This window comes from Rhopalosiphum maidis, chromosome 2 (genome assembly GCF_003676215.2).
Source record: "Rhopalosiphum maidis isolate BTI-1 chromosome 2, ASM367621v3, whole genome shotgun sequence".
NCBI lineage: Eukaryota > Metazoa > Arthropoda > Insecta > Hemiptera > Aphididae > Rhopalosiphum > Rhopalosiphum maidis.
The window spans coordinates 57,822,324-57,844,348 of NC_040878.1; the positions used below are offsets into that span (position 1 = coordinate 57,822,324).

Here is a 22,025-nt window from a genome sequence, read left to right on the forward strand (position 1 = left end):
TGATATATTCATTGGTTTCGTCGAAAACCGTGCCGATATAGATAACAAAAAAATATAAAAATTAACGGTCTTTATGGTATTCATAGAGACATTTTATAGCTTATAGATGGTTCATGGATAATTTGACATAATAATGATACAAACATTGCGTCTGTGCCAATGAAATGCATGTAACTTGAAGGTGCACATTACACTGCCGAGTTTGTGTATAATAATCATGACTGACTTCACCCCCTACTGATGCCACACTGTTCACCAACCCTTCACGTAGCTGTCCTACCTACCAACGAGTCACCCTGTAACGGATCAATAACGAGGGACCCCCTCCACTCAAAACATGGATCCCGCACCCACACATTGAAATTTTACTGACGGCCGTTTTATCTAGTGCACAAATGGTTTTTAATCTACTTGCACTCTTTTCACACACACACACACACACACACACAAGTCATATAAATAACATACCTACACGTAAATATGGATTTAAGTTATTTCAGAAACACTCTGATATGAAGGGAAAGTTAAACCTAAGCCAAGAGTTTTCTATGAATTGAAAAGGTCGATGGTTTTCTGTCGTCGGCGGATTAGGAACGGGTAAGGTCTTACTCGGAGCAAACGCGTGTACCTACTCGACGTAAACCGCGACAACGGACTGACATTTTTTTTCTTCATCTCTCCCTATCCCAGTGCCTCTCTCTTCACCAAAACATTCCATCTCCTTTGCGCGTCATATCTGTACAGATAAGATTGTTGAAAACTGACTCAGGTGGATTTTCCAAAGGTTCCCGAGTATACTGTATACACGTGCGGTAAAAATAAAGCCGTATATTTCATTTATCCTTTTCTGTTGTATCTCATTTATTCTTTCCATACGTGGACGAATATAGCTGATGTGCACGCGTGTTTGTATATTATACAAAGAGATTTCCACAAAAATTACTGGTATTTTCCTGAATCGCTGTGTAATTACATCATTGCTTATTAGACAAGCCGACCAAGATTTCGTGGAAAATCTCCAACGTCGTTATAACCACATTGCAAACGATGAGATACGGTATAAAATACAAATGCACAATTCTATAATATATACATAAAGGTAGCTACAATACTTATATACATAGAATAAGACGGTTGAAACCGTCTGTGGTTCAGGCGCACTTAATAATATAGCCTAATCGAATCTTATTATATAGTTTACGGCTGAATGATATTAATAAATTAACTCGACGCTAGAAACGAACGTAATCATGTTTTACTCGTCGTGATTGAATTCTAAATGGTTTTACGGACACAAACAGTACTACAGTAAGTAGTTAGGTACTGTACAATAACAAAAAAAATCTTATTATGCGGTTGAATTATAATCGAGATATTTTATTTCTAGGAAATTCGATAACATTCTGTTTCAAATATTTATGAAAGCTGAAAGTTTTTCAATAAATAATAAAATATTAAAATCTTTAAAGAGTGGGTCACCGTTACTGATGTGTTAATTCTAAATCAATGATATAATGATGTATCGGAAAAATTATTCTTGAGAGGAAACTGTCTAAATTTCTATAACACTAAGTATATTTAAAGACATATATATTTTTTATATATATACCTTTTAAAATAATATATTTTACATTTAGTATAATTTTAGGTTGATATAGATTTTTCAGAGAATATTGTTATTGAAAACACTATTATATCTATTAAATATAATAATATAGGTAACATTAAACAAAATAATGAATACCATTATTCATAGTTTGAATAGGTATGCAATCACGTCCAAATCTTAAATTAAAATGTTTATAAATAAATAAATGCAAATATATTTTGTAGATTATTTGGTTTCAGGGTGAGCTACTGTTTACAAGAACCTTGTATTAAATTGTTTTAAAAAAGTTTATCTTAATATGAGTAGAACATATCATCACATTTTACCAATTTCGTAAATTAAAATCAAGATATAAAAATATGTATTTAACTTTAATTATTAATAAATTTAATTTAATCGGTTTCCATGTATAATAATTATTTAAAGTCTATAATTTGTGATCTTCGTACATTTATTAAAATTCACCAAAAGTTTTAAAACAATAGTATATTTTAACGTCCGAAATCAAAATGTTAAAAATTATTAAATATAGAAAAATGTCAACTAAAATAAAACTAAAATCTTTTTATACTATAATTTATTTATAAATTCTTAAAAAAAAAAGCAATAAATATATTTATACTAATTTTTTTCGTATGAATTCATTTATATTAAAATTTATTTAATTGCATCGTAAACCTATTTTAATACCATCAGCATTTTTTTTTTTATAAACCTAAGAACATGTACATTAAATTATTAAAATGTGTTCTCTAAAAAGTATTTTTATAACTATATTATTTATTTTTATTTTTCATTACATGTAAATGTATTATTATAAATGTCTATGTAAAAGTTATTTTTTTTAAATATGTCAAGTATTTTGTCATTGTTTTTATAAAGTTTTAAAATAACTAAGTAATCCCTTAAACTAATACTTAATATCATTTTAAATAATTAAAAAGGAACTATAAGTAAAATAATTAAATTATATTTGCACTTGAATATAAAAATAGTAAATATTTGTTTAACATGTATTTTAAAATATTATACTTGCAATATAATCTTGAGCCTAGTTTTTTTTAAAACAAATATCAATTCAGAATAAAGACAATCATCTTACATTGTTTTTGGTTATTATAATTTAAATATACTACACAAAGTGATATTAGGTGAGGTGTTGATAAATTTGTTATTAAAAAAAAAAAAGTGACATAACTAGACTATGGAACTATATAAATGATTAATTTAGATACGATTATTTGAAGAAAAAGTTCAATAATGAATAATTCCATGCAAAATGGGCTTGATTCGTTAAATAAATTACAATTTAATACCAATTAACAAACATTAGTATTTTATAAATAAAATAAAAACATTGTTCTGTATTTTTTGTATTCACGAATAAACAAAATTTAAATAAATTATATCTTCTTATTATTATAAAAAATAAACACAAAGGATTTTCGATCTTATTATAATAAATATTCATACAGCTATACTATACTGATATTTTATTATCACCTCAGTTGCATACGAATGCGTGATAAGACTACGAATCGTGAATACAAAACAGGTATCTCAGATCACAATATAAAATTAAACCAACACATCTTTGTAAATTTGTTATATAAAGGAGAAAAACAATTAGAATATTATATTAATTTGAATTATATTTTAAACATTCAAGGAATAACTTTGTATATTGCTTAAAAAAGAGCTATACATAATTTTGAAAATAACTTATTTTCGAATAGTAATATTAATAAAAAAACTCTATATAAAATTCTTCATAGACTTTCAAAATCTCAAAAAGCTTTTTGCATAATAGCAATCGATTAAACGAAAATATACATATATTAAAACGGTATATACTGTTTTACCGTTGTAATGATTTCAAAATGGCTTTTCAAAACAATTCGAAAAAATATATCTTTGTTTATTAAAATAAAAAAAAACTTGTATTGATGTTCAATAAACATTGGATTTGTATATTTCGTAATATACAATAAAGATAATGTTTTTCTCTTTTACTTTTTTTTTTTTTTTGAATATTTTAGACATTATTGAAAATGTGAAACCTTTACATTTTTGTACCAATAACGAAAGAGTTTGTCTATCCCGAAGGATATCATTTTGAAAGAGGAAAAAATTGACTGAAAGAAATGACGTGAGGGTTTTTCCTATCACCAAAAATGGATTTTATTCTTCTTAACCCTTTATTCTGTTTTAGAAAGGAGCTTAAGTCTAGTACAATGGAAGTCTATTACCATAACTTTGATAAATTTAATATTTATTTTTACTCACCTGTCATTCTATATATTCTATAAATTGTTACTTAAAAAATATATGAGGTCATGAATATTGAAAAATAACGTGACAGAAGTATCAATACTTTTATTCGATAATAATATTAAATGATTATATATAAATATAGTTTTTTGTTAATATGAGTGCAAATACAGAGACATTCTGATATTGAAGATAAAAAGTATACCTAAACATTTTTTCATTTAGTAAAATCTAGATAAATATTACTAAAACATTTTACTTAACAAAACCAAAATTAACGCATAATAAAGGTTAATTTATGATAATAATTTTATAAATTAACTAAATATAATATAATATGTAGTTTTTAACTGATCAAATGTTTAAATAAATTATACAATTAAATGAACTTTAAACATAACTGTCTGTTTTAATTCACTAAATAACATCAATCGATTTTAATATTAATTGCTGTGTCATTTATTTAAATTCTATGTTTGAATCGCACGAATGTTTCAATAATATAACTATTTACGTAGAGGGAGGTGGGATAAAGAAAAAATAAAATTTCAATAATAACTCATAATGTCAAACACGACATCGTGTAGGTACATACCTAATGTTTATTTATGGTTTTTGGTCAGCTTTTTATGTTATGTTATTTTTAGATGAATAAACCCTACGCTAATGTACTTTATGATTATTTATTTGTATACTTGTATGAGTCGATAATGATCCGAAGTAGACAGTATAATTAAAGCTTCAAAGAAGTTTGAGCATCTAATTCTGAACATTTTGAAATCCTGCCTTAAAATTTGTACAAATCACATCAAGGCTTGTGGTATAAATGAAAGACTAATGACAAATAAACGTGTCACGTGGAGATACATTTATTTAATTAAAGAAATTAAAAATTAATTTATCAGGTTTTGCATAACAAGAATAAATAATATACCAACATATATTTCTATTTATGATAATGTTAAAATAAAAAAAAATTCTATTTTTTAAGACAATTGTGTAAATGTTACAAAATTATTAAAAATTTTATCAAAATACTAATCGTATTTATAATTATTTAAAAAAAAAATATATTTGAATACGAATATTTCAAATAATTATATATAATGTATTGTTATCATTTTGATGCATGATAAGTAATAGCTATTAGTTTACATCCAAACAAATAAATTTATAGTTTGGAAACTTTTATAGCTGTGGTCTTTATTAAAAAATTAGATTCACCTTAACTTATTTACTTTGTTTCCTATTCATACAAATTCATGGAACATCATAAATTCATGACGTTAGCCGATTATGTATTAATAATACTTATGATGATTAATTATTATGAATTATGTATTATATTCATTGTATTTTAATAAGAATTAAACAGTTTTTTGACCAAATAAGGTTAGGTTAAAGACCAAAAAATAAAACCATTTTGAAACAATTATGTCGTATTAATTGTTTTCGTATAGCGTATATATATATATATTTTTTTGTACGCAACTTGTATAGTTTTAGAAGGCTTACTATCCGGATATTATGACAGTGGTAAAAATAATGAAAAAAAACTATACAGAACAAAACAAAAAATATTACAACCTTTTTATTATTGTGATATACCTAAAATAATAACGCGCACTTAACATGTGTGATGCGACTCCGTTCGCGTATTAAACTATCGTGTTTTATAATGAATTGTTTTCGTGGACCCTTGTCAGTGTACACAACGCACAAGGCCTACATATCATTCGGGAGTAATAGTATAATAATTTACTTTGCTATCGTTATTATTATCTTTAAGCACGCGTATTGTGCCACTGCATCAGTGATGTGTATTTCGACCTACAAACGTGCGGATTAAACGAATAAAAGCTGCTATACACTCCGCCGCTGACGGATCAGTGGATGCCGACTGCAAATTATAATAATATTATAATGCACCGTGGGCTCACGTGTGTGACTGTGTGTGCTTAATATCTATCATGGCCTCATATCGTATTATATTTCAATCGCCTTCAGCAAAATTCTATTAAATAATATTATCATTTCTTATTCGTGTACGTTGCTTAATTAAAATCATTTCATTTTCCACCGTGTACGTGATGATGAACTATACAGCCATAGAACAGTATATAATAACGACACTCGATCAGTTGATCTGACCACTATTGTAGTATCCCTGGGGTATGATGTACGAGGCAACAACAATCGTAACCTTATCTGTAACCCGATAGGATGTTGGCTACGTGCGTATTTATTTTTGTTACGAAATAATAAAAACCAAAATATTGAACTCGATTGTCGAGTAATAGCAGTACAATAGTCTATTTATTTTTTTTTTGTTACAATAACTATACTAACAAACAACTCATTTTATGTTTCAATATAACTTTTAAATAATAGTAATATATTGTTCTGTGGTAATATTAAAATTATTATTTATTGAATTAAGAAAGTTATCATATAATAAGTCAAGTCTACGGTAACAATAACCACTTTTCTGGTATAACAGTTGATTTTTCGCGATAAAGGGCACAGTCTATAAATTAATAATGCTGAAGTATAATGAGTATGCTAGTAATATTACTTTATAGCACATTTCCAAGATTTTTCGTGTTACGTATTTTTCTGTCTATCCTCAAGGCTTGGAGAGCAAGACAATGAGAGAAAGAACACAACATTTTGTCAACTATGAATGAATTATACTTTTCTCATTTTTTTTATCAACTATAATTAACAATAGTGGCTTTTAGCCTACATTACTTAAAATATTTTATAATAAACTTATACAGAGTAAAAATGTTTATAATTTTTTGTTTACATATATTTTTGTATGGAAAAATTTACAGATTGCTCTTATATTCCCTTCGCAGATGACTTTAGTAATAACTGCACGAGATTAGCGATCCCTCAAGAGATGATTTTGTGGGCTCCGGAGTATTTTGATAACTATATAATGCTATATTATTAATATAATATTGTAACTATCATACAATGATGCTGATTCTTAATTTATTATAACTATAATTTTAAGGTTAAAATGTTATACCACGTTTTTTTTTTTTTTTTAATTGCAGTTAAAAAGTATGTCACTACTTTTCTTTTACATGCTATTGTATTCCCTGACTACCCTTTAAAATGCTGTAAATTAGCTTTTTACATTTTGATTCTACGTTTGCGATATAATTTCCACTTTTAAAATATATTATTATGATCATATTTTATTTTTTTTTTAGCATGATGTGAAAACAAAACTGTATAGATACTATATTTAGGATTTGAAAATGTTATATAATATTCCTCATAAACAGTTAGTTATGGAACTATAAAAATATAAAATCACAGTTATTTTTAATATTTTAAATATATTTATATAAAGTTGTACGATGTTACACATTTTAATGATGAATAATGAAGTTAATTATTTTGTTATAATTTAAAAACACTATTCGTTGGGGCTTATAACTTTTCCGTCTATTATGATTTTTTTCTATACGTTATAATATTTTTAAAATATAAAGATCAATTTTAAGATATAATATCTATTTATACGATGCAGTATGCACCCACCCTGTTTTACAGTGAATTAGTATTAACTCAAAGTTTGCTAACAATAATATATTAAGTATGGTATAAATATGAATGTCTTATTGAAAAAATTAAAACTAGTAATATAATAAATGTAATATTTTTGGAAAAAACTTAATTAACCTACTGTAATACTAAAAATAAAATAATGTTATAGATTTATAGACCTTAAGTTTTTTTTAATATACAATTATAAGAAATAGTTTAATTAAAAATCGAATACACCCAGTACAATGACTCAATGGACATCTAGTCATTCGATTCTAATGCACAGCAAAGCAATACTTACTTGCATACCTTTTATTATATTGGCTCAAAAATCACTTAATTAATTTTATAAGCAATTGGCGTGTTAAGAATAAAAACAATAAACAATTAATATAGTGTTAACAAAAATAATATTAATTATATTATACTACAGAAACAAAATTAACAATAAATTCCTTTAATTATCTACATCAGTATTCGTATTGCAGTTTTACAAGTATTACCTTTAATATAGAGTTTATAAATATAAATTCAAATGGTCAATAGTTTGGTTCATAGAATCATTTTTGTGAGAATAAACTTATTAATGTTGAAAAAATGTATTTGACAGTTTTTAATTAAAAGTAGTAATAGAATAGGGAGTAATTATGGAAGTATAAGCAATAAGCATATACAGTTTATAGGTGTAATTAAAACATGCTTAGGCATAATTTCAATAATCATACTTAAATATTATAGGTTTATAAGTAACAGTGAGATATTCTCACGTGTAGAAAATTGGATCTTCGTATATAAATCTTTATCTCTGATAAAATGGATGGTGATATATTACTATATTGACACGGATATTTGTAACAGTGAGATTTCAGACATGCGGCTTTCTTATTTTCCACGACCAGAAGGAAGGGATGGCCAAAAAAGCTTTTTGTTATCGATGAGAAAGATAGTTAGGCAAAAACTTTTGATAAAGCCGCCTGCTACACTACCGGTATGACCATGTCATCCTTTTCAACGGTGCGAGCGCCTCAATCAACACAACAGCAACCTATCTCGAAGCACCGAGTCCTGTTTGTTATGTCTGTAGTTTATCCTTCTACAAGACATGATCAGTGCGTTTTTTTTTATTTATTATACGTGCTTTAAATGTTTTTTATTTAATCTGTAAGCGGATTTTAATACTTGTATTTGATACAAGTTTTATTATAACTTTCATATATCTCATTAATTTTATTTTTACGTTATTATATAGGTAATTTAAACTTAATTTTAACATCCGGGTATTTGACTTTACATTCAAGGAATAATTATTATAGTTTCATAACAATAAAATATTGATATGTATTTATACTATGATACAACTTTTGATTTATAATTTAAATTATTTTGATTTTTGTTCAATCATAATTTGTTAACCTCTTTCGATTTAAATATAGATTTTCTTCGAAACCCAATGCAATACTTGTACAAGTTAAAAATTATATATTCATTATATCTACTGCTAGCGTGTACAAAATATAATATTATGTATGATACTATATTATATTATGCATGCAAGAAGAAATACCTGCAATATTTTAGTATAGGTACCTATTGATCGGTTACATTATACTTATATTAGTGTATACATATATTTACATAAATGAGTATAATATTGTAAAACAAATTGAAGCTATTTTTTTTCTTTTTAATTAATTATTTTAATAAATCTGTATAAGTTATACTGTTATTAGTTTGGATCAAAATTATGATAATACTAAATTTTCAAGCAGTCAAGCGACCTACTAAATAATAAGATATATCAATAATTCTGGATATTTGTTGATCATAACTTTTTACGGAACTTATATCATGAATCGACAATCAAATAGTAAAATCCATATTATTAATAGTCAATACAGCTGTACGCTGAAGAATATTATGTAGGTTATCATTATTTATAATATTAAAATAATATCTAAGTATTGTCATTATTTGTCTAGCCGTATCTAACTCATGGTATATTCAAAATGTAGGTGAAATAAAATTGTGCATTATTTCGAAGACACCTTGTTTGTTTAGTCATTTTTAAAAAAAATATTGAAAAAATAAATATTTAATGAAATTGTACAAAAAAAAAAAAAAAATAAAAACTTCTTTAGGTATATAGGTGTTAAAACTTATATTTACTATCAGAAATAAGATGGGGAAAAATAAAAACTTTAGAAATGTTCCATTGTAGAGCATTTTATCAGTATAACAAATGGCATAAAAATGTTTGACAGTTGTAATAAATAAATGACACACGCATTTCTAAAACAGAAATAAAATAACTTCAAAAAAATTGAATATTACACATTTGGGCATATAATATTATGTTTATTTAATACACTAAAAAGCATTGAGAATAAAAATACGACTTGCAACCAAATTTGAATATATTCACATCTAAATTAAGTCAGCACCCGGTAAAATTAAATTATTTTTTTGAATCATTGTTAATAATTCGTAGAACTTATAACCTATAGCATAATATACGGAAATATTCAAAATCAAATAATAAAAAAAAAAAAAAAAGAGAGAATACGTAGTATAATATAAATACGAAAATAAATTATGTGTTTATATTAAACGTGGAAACGCATGATAAGACGTCCATTCACAGTTCAATTCAAAACATAAAAAATTCACCGCAAATTTAAAACAGACTTCTAAATTAGATATTGAATACACTTTCACAACACAATCATGAATCACATATAATTTTTTTAACAGCAATACATTAACAAATTATATCGTAACGGCCCACAAAGTGATAATGTAATATTATATTATGATAAATAATAACAAATGTTTTAGCACGTGTATGATAGTATAATTCATAGTTAGTTTTATAAAATATTATAAACTTTATGATATAAATTATAAAATATAAAATATTTATGCAAAGTTGAATTTCATATTTTCTGTATTTATGAATATGTTTAAATAAAAATATCTCTTTAAACCGGATCAAATAATAACCTAATATATTATAATATTATGTATAATATTCATTATTCCTCGGGGAAATTATGTCAGAGTTATAGTTACATGTCCCAAACAATCGGATCCCACGTATTTTATTGTGTTGGTAAAATGATGGTCTATCAAATCCAAAACTTCAATTATGCTGATCAAAAATAATTATTTTGGATTTAAATCTGAAAATAAATCAACTCATGTTAAATTTAAATGTGAAGTGTTAAAATTATTTGTATCAGTTTACAGTACTGCAATAAATGGATAAGAATAAATATAGCAACACCAGAAAAAACATTTATATTTTGTAAAATAGTTAAATATGGTTTATAAGTTGAAAACATCTTCTCATAATATCCTACAAAATATGATATCTATGCTAGAAAAAATATATGTAGGTATACATTTTATGTTTTACATACTATGCATAAATCATGTATGAATTAATTTTCTCAAATAGTATAAATACCTTGATAATTAAAAAGTAATAAATACGGTAGCTAAATGTAATACATATTTTAAATAAAGAAAGTATCTAACCACGGATAAGAAAAAGAACAAAAATAATAATTGAAAAGCGAATTATACGGTAATATAATATTATCATTGCTCAAAATGGTCTCTGCTGCGGATTATGACTGAAAAATCGTTCAAAAAAAGTACTTTGATGTATTTGAATTTATGAAATGTATTATTATCAGCATTAACATTTATAGTATGCAAATTATAAATTTAATTATTGTTATTGAAAAACTTATAAGATAATTGTACCAAGTTTTATATTTACTAAAGGACGTTTCAAAATCTAAAACCACAATTCTAATACCATAACAGAATACTGAACTAACAACATAATAATGTGCATAATGATAATCACAGCTATTATACTACATTGTTCCTATATAATATATTTAGTTTAGCGTGTATCTAAAATGACCTCATCCGATAGTGATTATTACATTCAACTGATTTTGGCGGGATAACATACTCGTATTATATATTGTATTCATTTGAAACGTGATATATGGTAGTTAAAAAATCTAATCAATGTGTAGATACTAAATTAGGTCACCACTGTAACAATATATCGTTGTACATCCATTTATAAACCTTGACATGGAAAATGACTTGGTTTATTATTATTGTTGTTATTTTTTCATAAAATAACACTTTTTAACTCTAATATCGATTCGTAAAATGTTTCAAAAGATTTTCCATTAGCAAAACAATATCCAAAAAAATGTATGTTTGTTTCTCACGACGTGCCTAATCATAATGATTTTTAATTAAAAGATACATTGTTTGTCCATTTTGATTTATTACTCACTACACGCTGTACTCGCAAAATACATTTATAACAGTTAAAATTAAAATATATAGTGTATTTTTGCATATTATTCTATAGCAGTAAAACTGCAATTTAATGTTTTATACATTATTTGTTGAAACCTTTCTATAATAACACACGAAAATAAATTATACCCTTATAAAATATAAACATGTATTATACATTTTACATTTTGTAAGACTGGAATTGGTATTTTAGATTTAAAATAATACATAATTCAACTCTTTTATCTCCCAACCTTACCTACGATTTTAAGATTTACAAGATGATCATCAAAATGAAAAGTACAAAATATTAAACCTAAAAATGTATAGATAGTAAAATTTAAATTATTATATATAACAAACATTGTATACCCACAATGAAAATCAAAAACAATACGCTAACATTATTATGATAAATTTTACTAGGTTCGAAAAAAATGATTGATGGATAGCTGTTATGTTTAGTTAAAATTTATTTAAAAATAATAATGATAATAAAACACAGAAAATCTTTATACCTTAAAGGTTTAAACTGAGATTTGAAAACCAAAAAAAAAAAAAAATAATATACAATTTATTTTTTTCATGAAGCATGGGATTGGTTCTCGAGGGAGCTTTGGCAACTTTATAAATACACACATCATACCCACACATTTACTATAGTCCATTTTAAAAGTATTTTTATACCTTTGTAATCACCAGCCATTATCTAAGTTTATTACGATTTAGATTTTTATTATACTTGGTGATACAGAAGTACAATTTCACAAATATATGTAGGTACATAATGTATTGTTGTATTAAACACAATTATGTATCTAAAACATGATTTTGAATGGAAATAATAAATTGAAAAACGAGTTTTATTTACCAACTTAACTTTGAAAATCTTATTTAAGTATATAAAGATAAAAATTAATTTAACGTCAAAAAGATAGACTTTTATTGTTGAATAAAATTAATAAATAATAAAAAAGTTGTAAAGCTGATAAACTAAAAAAGTTTAAAAATACAAGGGAAAAATTAAAATACATTAATTTTAGATAGTAAAAACAAAAATTGTTCATAAAACTATCGAAAAATATTAAGTGTAATATACATGGAATCATACATATTTGATAAAGCAATCAGTTCGCTTTTTTTTCGGGTAAACCAATTTTCTTGATTCGATAAAAATAAAAATAAAAATGTTAGGGAAATTCACTGTGTGAGCATATTGAATTTTTAGTTTCTAAACGTACCTATTTTAATAAAATTGTTTTAGGTCGTGAAAATTGATAATGAAATATACATTTTAATATTAATAATCACAACTGTGTGCAGGTAACTAACGAACGGACAAACACAAGTGCAATATAAGTTATTACATACTTTTGTTAATCTAATTAACCTAAAAAAACAAGTATGATATTACAAAAATTAAAAATACACTAAATGCAAAAAAATCTATTTGGTTCAATTAATTTGATAATAATTAACACGTTAAGGTTTAGGAGTTAGTATTTTAGGAGTAGGCGTTTTAATTTCTACATGCAACTACCTGAGTATTTTACACATTTAAAAGTATGGTTACATAATATAATCGAACGTTGCTCGGAAATTAATACAGATGTATTAATTTTCAGATTCTGGTAACCAAATGTATCATTTCTATATTGACTGTAAAAGAGTTTTCCATTCATCACGGCGAACAGTAAATAACACATACATTTGCACTTTAGTGATAAAAAAAACTACGAAGAACATATGTTGAAAAACTACACAGAATGTGTACATACACGCACAGTCTACTAAGTACTAGTATATCGTATTATAGGGTAAATCTACGATGCAGTACGTCATTCAGTGAAATAATAAAATATCCACTGAAATATTTCATCGTTACTACAGCTGAACAGAGTTAAATATAATAATAATTATTTGCTTCATTAGCTAAGCTGCGGTCATGTTATTTTTGATTAGTGAAGCAATTTTAGCAAATATTGTTTCTCGATATTTTTGGAAAGTATGTTGCACAATACAATCAACGTGGCGCAATATTGTCAACGGTCGATATTGCAGAAACTAACAATCCTAAAAATGCGTATGTACATATATTATTTCGGATCACGCAATCAGTGATTTATTTTTGGTGTTAAAAATCCCAAAAATATCGTGGTTTTTGACAGACGATTTCTACACAAACATAATATTCACTAAATATAATATATATACTCAGTATTTTTATTTAATTAATTTATTTATACAAAGTCTGGTTTTCGGAACTTTTAAATATCCTCAAGGACCATATTTTCAAATACCTAATACTGTTTATATGTGCCCCCTGGTGTTACGAACTTTTTTTTTAATGTGCACAATCCTTTTTTAATTTTGATTGTAAATGAGATATTTTTTTTTGTTTTGAAAATGTTTATGACATATCTATATAAATCAAAATTTAAAAGAAGAGTTTATTATATAATTTAAGAAAAGTCCATTAATAGTCCAAGTTATCTTTTTAAAATTAGGAGTTTTTCTTTTTTACTGTACGAGTAAATTGTTAATCAGAAGACTTTTTCAAAAATGCTAATTTATTTAAAATAAAATTCTTAAAAGTATTTTTTGAGTTATTTTCTTTGTGTAATAATTTCAAGAAAATTATCTGCTTATAATTTTTATTCAGAAATATGCATTTTGCACTATCGCATTATTATTTTTAAATGGTATAAAAACGTAAATATTTTAATTTTAGTCATTAAGGATAATTAAAAATTCTAAAAATTATTACTTAAAAAACATAATGAGGATGGCTATCATGTTTAGTGAATTATAGCAGAGAAGTTATATTAAGCATGGCCATATTGAAAAGTGTATTATTTTATTAAGGTTTATTTTTTTTATTTTGCTTAGTGAACAAACAGGAAAAAATCTCCATTGGAGTTTAAAATAACATATGTGATTTGCACCAGTTATACAAACAATGATGTTGTTGATACAAAAATGACCACGAGGAATGGTCTCGCATACTCACCAAAAGTTAATTGCAATTTTCCAGAAGATATTTTCATCTCGTAAATGAGATTTACCGGGACACTAGTTTCCACGAAATCTGTTAGTTCAAAATGGAAAAAACCGGCTAGATTATCGATTCCGTGTCCGTCACAGAACATGGAATTGGCCAGATAATTATAATTATACAATAATATATTAAAATGTTAAGATTGGAGTTAATGTTATAGTCTATGGAGTCAATGTTTATATTTAGCTATATATATAAAATATATTAACTTAGAATGTGCCACACTTGGTGAATAAAACAGCGTACGTTCAATATAAAGACTTGTTTAGTTGAGACCTGTATTGTTAATTTTATACTATAAGCACTAAAATAATTTCCAATTTTAGTTTCAATTTAATCAAAATAAAAAACTGGATCCAGAAAATTCTTGCAATTACATGGTTTATAATTATTGTTGATTATACGTTATTTATATTTATTTTGTAAAATTATATTCAATGCATATCTTAAAATATTTTATAGTTTAACTTTATAATTGTTTATAATGATTTATTATTTAATAAATTTAAAGATTTTTAACAAAATTATTAATATAATCGTATTAGTGAATATTGTGTTCATATACATACCATAATTATTATACCTTCATAATTTAAGCTGCATATTTTAGAAAATGTTTTTAATAAATTCAGAATTATAACTTTAATAATCATCAGATATATACCATAATACGCTATGCAAAATAATGTAAAAAAAAAAAATACCATAATTCTGTACAAAAAATTATCAGATCGCATGCAACATCCATAAGCGGTAATCATCGAGTAGTGTATAAAATACAATATGTTAAATGATGAACCCTTCATATTTAATTTAATTTACATTTTACTTTTGGCGAATATATGAATTTAGTACAATAGTAAAGTTACTGTTAATCAATTTACACACAATTTAAATGCACCATGTTATTCGATATTAATCAATAATTTTTGAAGTTGAATTAAACCTAACATTTTTGTATTGAACAAATTTATAGCTTCTACCATATTACTATATTTGAATGTACCTAATACCTAATACAAATAATATGTAAATGGTTTAAGTCTATGACAAGTCGTTATGATAAACAGTGACCGAAGCATTTGTTATGTTATCGTGTCATAATCTTTGGTATTACGTTTACATAAATGTTTCGACTGGATTTTTTTTTTGTCGTTTGTATATTTGGTTTGTGAATCGATTTATTTAATTAAGGTTGTTTGAATGATGTTAATTTAATCTAATTAAATTCTTATACATACAAAAAAAATGATACACAAAAGTTTCACAATCGAACAAAAATAAAACATAAACGCATTTATTCTGGTATATTTGCCATAAAATTTAATCACTGAAATCGGTACACTGATCTTAAAATTAGTGTCAGAACTAGTGGGGTGGTGAACGGTGGTTGTCGTCGGAGGGTCGCGTCGACGACGGACGCTTTACAATTTAAATATTTCATTTTATTCAAAATAATAATTAAAAAAACTGTTTACATAATAGTACTTACTAGTACTTATGTCTGTGTACATTGTTGGTCGATGTAAGAAACTTTAAAACGTTTTCGAGAGGTATAATAATTATAAGGGGTGCTAAAACTATGTTTGTCCCTGGTGACGGATGACCCAGATCTGGGCAATACCCACGGTTAAAATATAAATGTTTATCGGTGTTGGTCGCAACCGGTGCGCCCGACGTGTTGCACAATATATAGTACGCTGTTTACCTCTTGGCCCTTCTCGGTTTTGGCGGCAACCGTATGCGGTACAGTCGTGTGTGCGTTTTGCTGCTCGACCGGCGTCTGGTGTACGCCAGCGGCGGCAACGGCATGTCTTCGGGCATTGACGACAGGACCGTGGCTATGTACTCCTCCGGGTCGGCCGGGTCCACAGGTGGCCGGGACGGTGGCTGCGGCGGCCGGTCGTCGGACACGGGCCGGGACGGGGGAGGCGGTGGCGACGACGGCACCGGCGGCGCTTGGCTGGCCGTGGTGGCCGGTGTCGCAGTGGCCGTGACGTTTTCGCGGTCCATCGTAACGGTACTATCGGTGGCTGCGGGGTAATTACCGGACGCTGACACTTCCCGCAACCATTCGCGTAGTCGGGCGCGGTACACTGTTAGCGCGGCCAACATGTTGTCGACAGCGTGGCCGCATGGCCGCACAGATCACGGTGCGTCACCACGGCGGGCGGGCCGACGGAGCGGTCGAGATCCCTCGCCAGGTCCCGACCGCCTAGCGATATACAATTATTTTGATATCGCGTCTTTCGGACTTGAAAAAAATTAATACAATATTATTAAACCTGAACTGATTCTCACGCACGTGTGTAACGCGTAGTCCGTCAAAACCACGTCAGAGTCCGTTCGTTTTCTCCGAGTTACTAATAAAACGACATTGTAATTATTTATGAAAACAATATTGTAAATGTATTTTTTAGTTTTTTTCAAGTAGGTACAGGACAGTCTATATCTGTGATGCTACGATTAGATTTAATCCGACATCGATATTATATTCGATTCCTTTGGGTGTGCCCGTATAATTTTTATTTTTCATTTGTAAATATTATCATGGTGGTATCGGTGTGCTGTGAATTATATTTTACCATTTCATTATGTCATCTTATGATATTATCCGCTACTATATAGGTGTCCGCTATTAAAGGGGTCTCGTTATGTATGAACATTAATACCTAGTTTTATACTTATTTTGCTACGGCGATAACTTTACACTATACATTACCAGAAGCGTTTAAAAGTGATTTTCAATTTATCGATATATATTATTTTAAATACTGTAGTACAAATTTTATTTATGTAAAAGCCGAAAACATTTATTTGAACTGCAATCTAAAATCTACATACAAATTAATAGTGTTTACTTTGTACAAGCCTTTAAGATACGAATTCAAACGGGAAAAAATAACAATCGCTAAAATCGTTGAGCAGTATGAGCAGTATAAAAATATATTACGAGGGATCAATATTTTAAAATCATAACACATAAATAAACTGTTTTATAAAAATAACTTTAAATATTATTAATTTATGTATTATTTAATATATATAATATAATTTAACTAATAATTGTAATAAACTGATATGTCCAAAATTTAAAATATTAAATTTTTATAAATGAAAAATAATATTTAGACTTTAATGTTTTATTACGTTTTTATTTAAAAGAAACAAAAAGACAATTTTTGAAAAACAGTGGTAGTTGTATAATATAATAATTGGAGTAATACTAAATATGTACCATGAAAATAATATTACATAAGAGAATCTCTGCGGGCGCAGATTATTTTACAGTAAGTATACGTAGGTATATCTCAAAATATTTGAGATACCATTTATTAAATACAGATTTATATATAAAATGTATTGGGCGTAATTTACAATTTTCTGCCTTCGTTGGGTAAATTTTAAATATTTCCATAGTTTCATATCATTCCTACATATATGTATGTCGCAACAAGATCCCAGAAATAATAACGACAACCATCCGTGAATATTAATTGAACCGAGTAAACGCAAATAATATTATATTAAAAACATACACCAATCGTGATAAAATTATAAAAATAACTTTGACTTTAAAAGATTACGTATAATATATATTATATTATTGTACTTATAGGTCGTATAGTGCATTAGTGTAATTCTATATATACTATTGTTGGTACACAGAGCAACGACGGTGAAAACCCTTTGAAACACCACTAATTTATTGTAACTGTTTGTGAAAGGATGTCATGTGTAATTGTACGGTATGCTCGTTAAACAAACAAAATATCAGTACTGTTTATGTTTTTTTATAATAATATTTCAATTATTTTAAGTTAAATCTCGAGAATAATTTGATAATTTAGTATTGCAGTAGGCACGTGAAATTATATTATTACAATATAATAAACTAATATTGTTACTCATTATTCTTATGAAGTTTTATATTTTTTTTAAATATTTATAAATACTTTTACTATTAACTAATTTAAGCACTAAAAGTATTAAACTTAAAATATTAACGAAATTCCAATTTATTTAATTTTTAATTGAACATATTCATAACTCACAGATCGAAAAAAATAATATAACATCAGTTTATTATTACATAATATCAATTTAATTAAATAGAAAAACATACATATTTATAATATAGGTACCTACAGCATTATATAAATCGATAAGTAAATTACAGATTAATGGAATTATATAACACTATATATTAAACAAACTAAACAAAACTTAGAATATTCAAAAATAATTATGCAAGTATACCTTCTACTTGTCAATAAATTATAACTTAATGGATTTGCCAACAGTTTCATGAATTTTAATTAATATTATTATAAAGAAATGAAAATTAGTTTTGATTTCAGCTAAAATTAATGATTTGATCTAAAAATAGTATTAATAAAATTATGTAATTTTATGGTACCTAATAATATTATTAATCATAAACTATTGAAACCTATTTATATTTAAAATTATTTTTAATCCATAAATTTCTATTATATTTTTTAATTACCAAGACTGTGGTGTATAAAAGAAAAAAAAATCCTTTAATTGGCTAATTGGTCAATTAGTAAGTAAATTATTGTTATATTCTAACCAACGTTTGAATTACATAAAATATATAGTAATAACTACTTGGTTATATGTATCACTGGTATCAATAATAAATATAATTAATGGTATTATAACTGAAAATGAAATAAAATAATAAGTATAAATAAACAGTATGTTTGACAAAAAGTTGATATAATTACTCATATTATATTCCCTACTAACTTATAAATTTATGCACGAATAAAATAAAATTTTTCCATATCATGTAGATTTTGATGATGAAACATGGTTTATGCTATAATTAGCCATAGTTTATTTATTATGGAATTTTAAAAATACTACCCTATACTCAAATTATACTATAATAAGTTCAATTGTAATTTGTATTTTAATCTTTTATTTAGTTATAATGTTACATTAAAACCAATGTTATATAACTTTGTATCATTTACTATATTATACATATGAGGTTCAGAAATTATTTAAAAAATGTATTCTTCATAATATAATATTTATTATTGTCATCATGGATACATTCAAAACTATTTTATCGTTGAACATTGCTTTTATGTAAAATAAATCAAACATGGTAAATTTTATTGATTTAGGGTTTTTATTTATTATTACAGTTCAATATGAAATAATTTATAATATACTTCAAATAAGCCGACGAGTATGACGGAAATTCGATAACTTTGCAGATTTAAAATTTTAAAGAATATATCCAATACAGGTGTATTGAGGCCTCGTATATAACCTCGTTCCTACCATAAAAAAACGGATGGATGTTATTACCACCTTTATACGATAACCGAAAGAAAATAGAAATACAATATACATATATATATATATATATTTTGTATAAGAAAGTACACTATCGACGATAGTGAATCAATAATATTTGCCATTTTGACAAATGCTTTTTCACTTCGAAGTGGGAGTTAAAGTTTTCTCAACTTTCAGTTTAACTTTAAGTTTCACTAAAAAAAAAAATATAGTGGTATATGCCAACTCATTTCATTGCTATCTGCGAAAACAAATACCCGTCATATTAAATATATAAGTAACACCTACCTAAATATTACATGATTATAGTCCTCTTTTAAGCATTTATTATCCATATTATACTAAGATGCTTAAATATCTAAAAAAATAGGTTATTAATAAAATTAAAATAAAACTCACAGAAATAATTAATAGCATTTAAAATCAATAATATTAAACATGACACATCAAACTTTATCTATACACGAAAAATAAAGTAATTATTTAAATATTACGATAAATTATTAGGTCTAACAAAAGGTTGTTAAATGAATTTATGTAAATATAACTATTATTTATTCTACAAAGACATAGAAAGAAAATCAATAAAATAATTTACAAAATAAATCGTGTACATACAATATCCGTATTAATTATATAATATGTATATTATTATTTATGGAACTATTAAAAGATTAACGATTAATTTTAAACTGTACACAAATAGAAGTAATATTGTAAAAAAAATATATAATTTAATAGATAATATGTTTATTTTTACAAAAAGAAGTTGATAATGAACTATATGATTATAATTTGTGTTATTACTTTATAAATTGTTTGTAATAATTACTAATTACGGTAAATTTAATGAAAACAATAATAATTAAAAGTAGTATAATATGTTTAAAATCGTATTGAGTTATTTTACATATTTTAATTTAAAAAATATTACCTATACTTTATAGTCTACATGGATTAGATTAATAACTATGTTATCGATAACACGTGGATTAATTTAATATTATGCGATGAATTGTTTTTAGGCAAAATAATATTATAAATATTTTTTACCACATACAGTATTTATTATTGATCAAAATATAATAGAATATTAGTATTTCCAAAAGTATAATATTTTATTTAATGCAAAGACTATAGATACCTAAAATACCTATCGATTATGTAATTTACTAAATTGAATTACATCTACATTAATTAATTGATAAACATTAATGGAACAAATGTTAGCGATTTTCATCACCCATTACTACACAATGATATCGACGGCCATCACGAGTTGGATTTATGTTTCACGTCAATGATTTTCACCAGATGTCCAGATACACCTGATACAAAGGTAAATTTATCAGCAGCGACCCGCTGTGTGTACGAATGAAATTAACCTAATCGACAATATTTTTGTGATATTTTCTACTAGATGTACACTCGGCAGGTATCCTTTATTTATTTAATACAATTTCCCACGGCATTGCATTGTTCACGTTAATCGTGTAGATTAGACAGCGAAAAGCAAAAATACTTAAGTGAAAAACGTAAAAAAAACCCTACCATTATATTATATAGGTATAGTATAGAACTTAGGTATATATATGTATTCTATTGGTGGCATTTTCACTATTCTTTTTCAATCCGTAAATCCATTTTGTGTCCGACGTAGCCCTTTTGTTCAATGACTCTGTAGGTCCGTTATGTCTTTTGCAAAACGTATGCTTTGTTCAAAATGGTCATCGCCTCCATAGGGAGGAAAAATTGGACGGACAAGAAAGCCAATTCATTTATTACACTCCATGACGTCGTCTTTGCTGTTTTCGTCGTCAACAGGGTGAATTGGCTCATCGATTTCACTAGCATATA

At 26.1% G+C, this 22,025-nt stretch overlaps 1 protein-coding gene across 9 annotated transcripts in view; it reads right to left on the bottom strand.

Annotated features, from left to right (window-relative positions):
- The window catches only part of LOC113554952 (cAMP-specific 3',5'-cyclic phosphodiesterase), a 612,877-nt gene that overhangs the window by 122,772 nt on the left and 468,080 nt on the right, over positions 1–22,025 (bottom strand). The window contains exon 1 of one of the 9 annotated variants that reach the window (XM_026959109.1): positions 16,540–16,961. The exons of the other annotated variants lie outside the window; for them this stretch is intronic. Coding sequence (XP_026814910.1) covers positions 16,540–16,946 — 407 coding nt within the window. The 5' untranslated portion in view covers positions 16,947–16,961. Of the gene's footprint in view, positions 1–16,539; positions 16,962–22,025 lie in introns of those variants that run through there. 9 annotated transcript variants of the gene reach the window in all.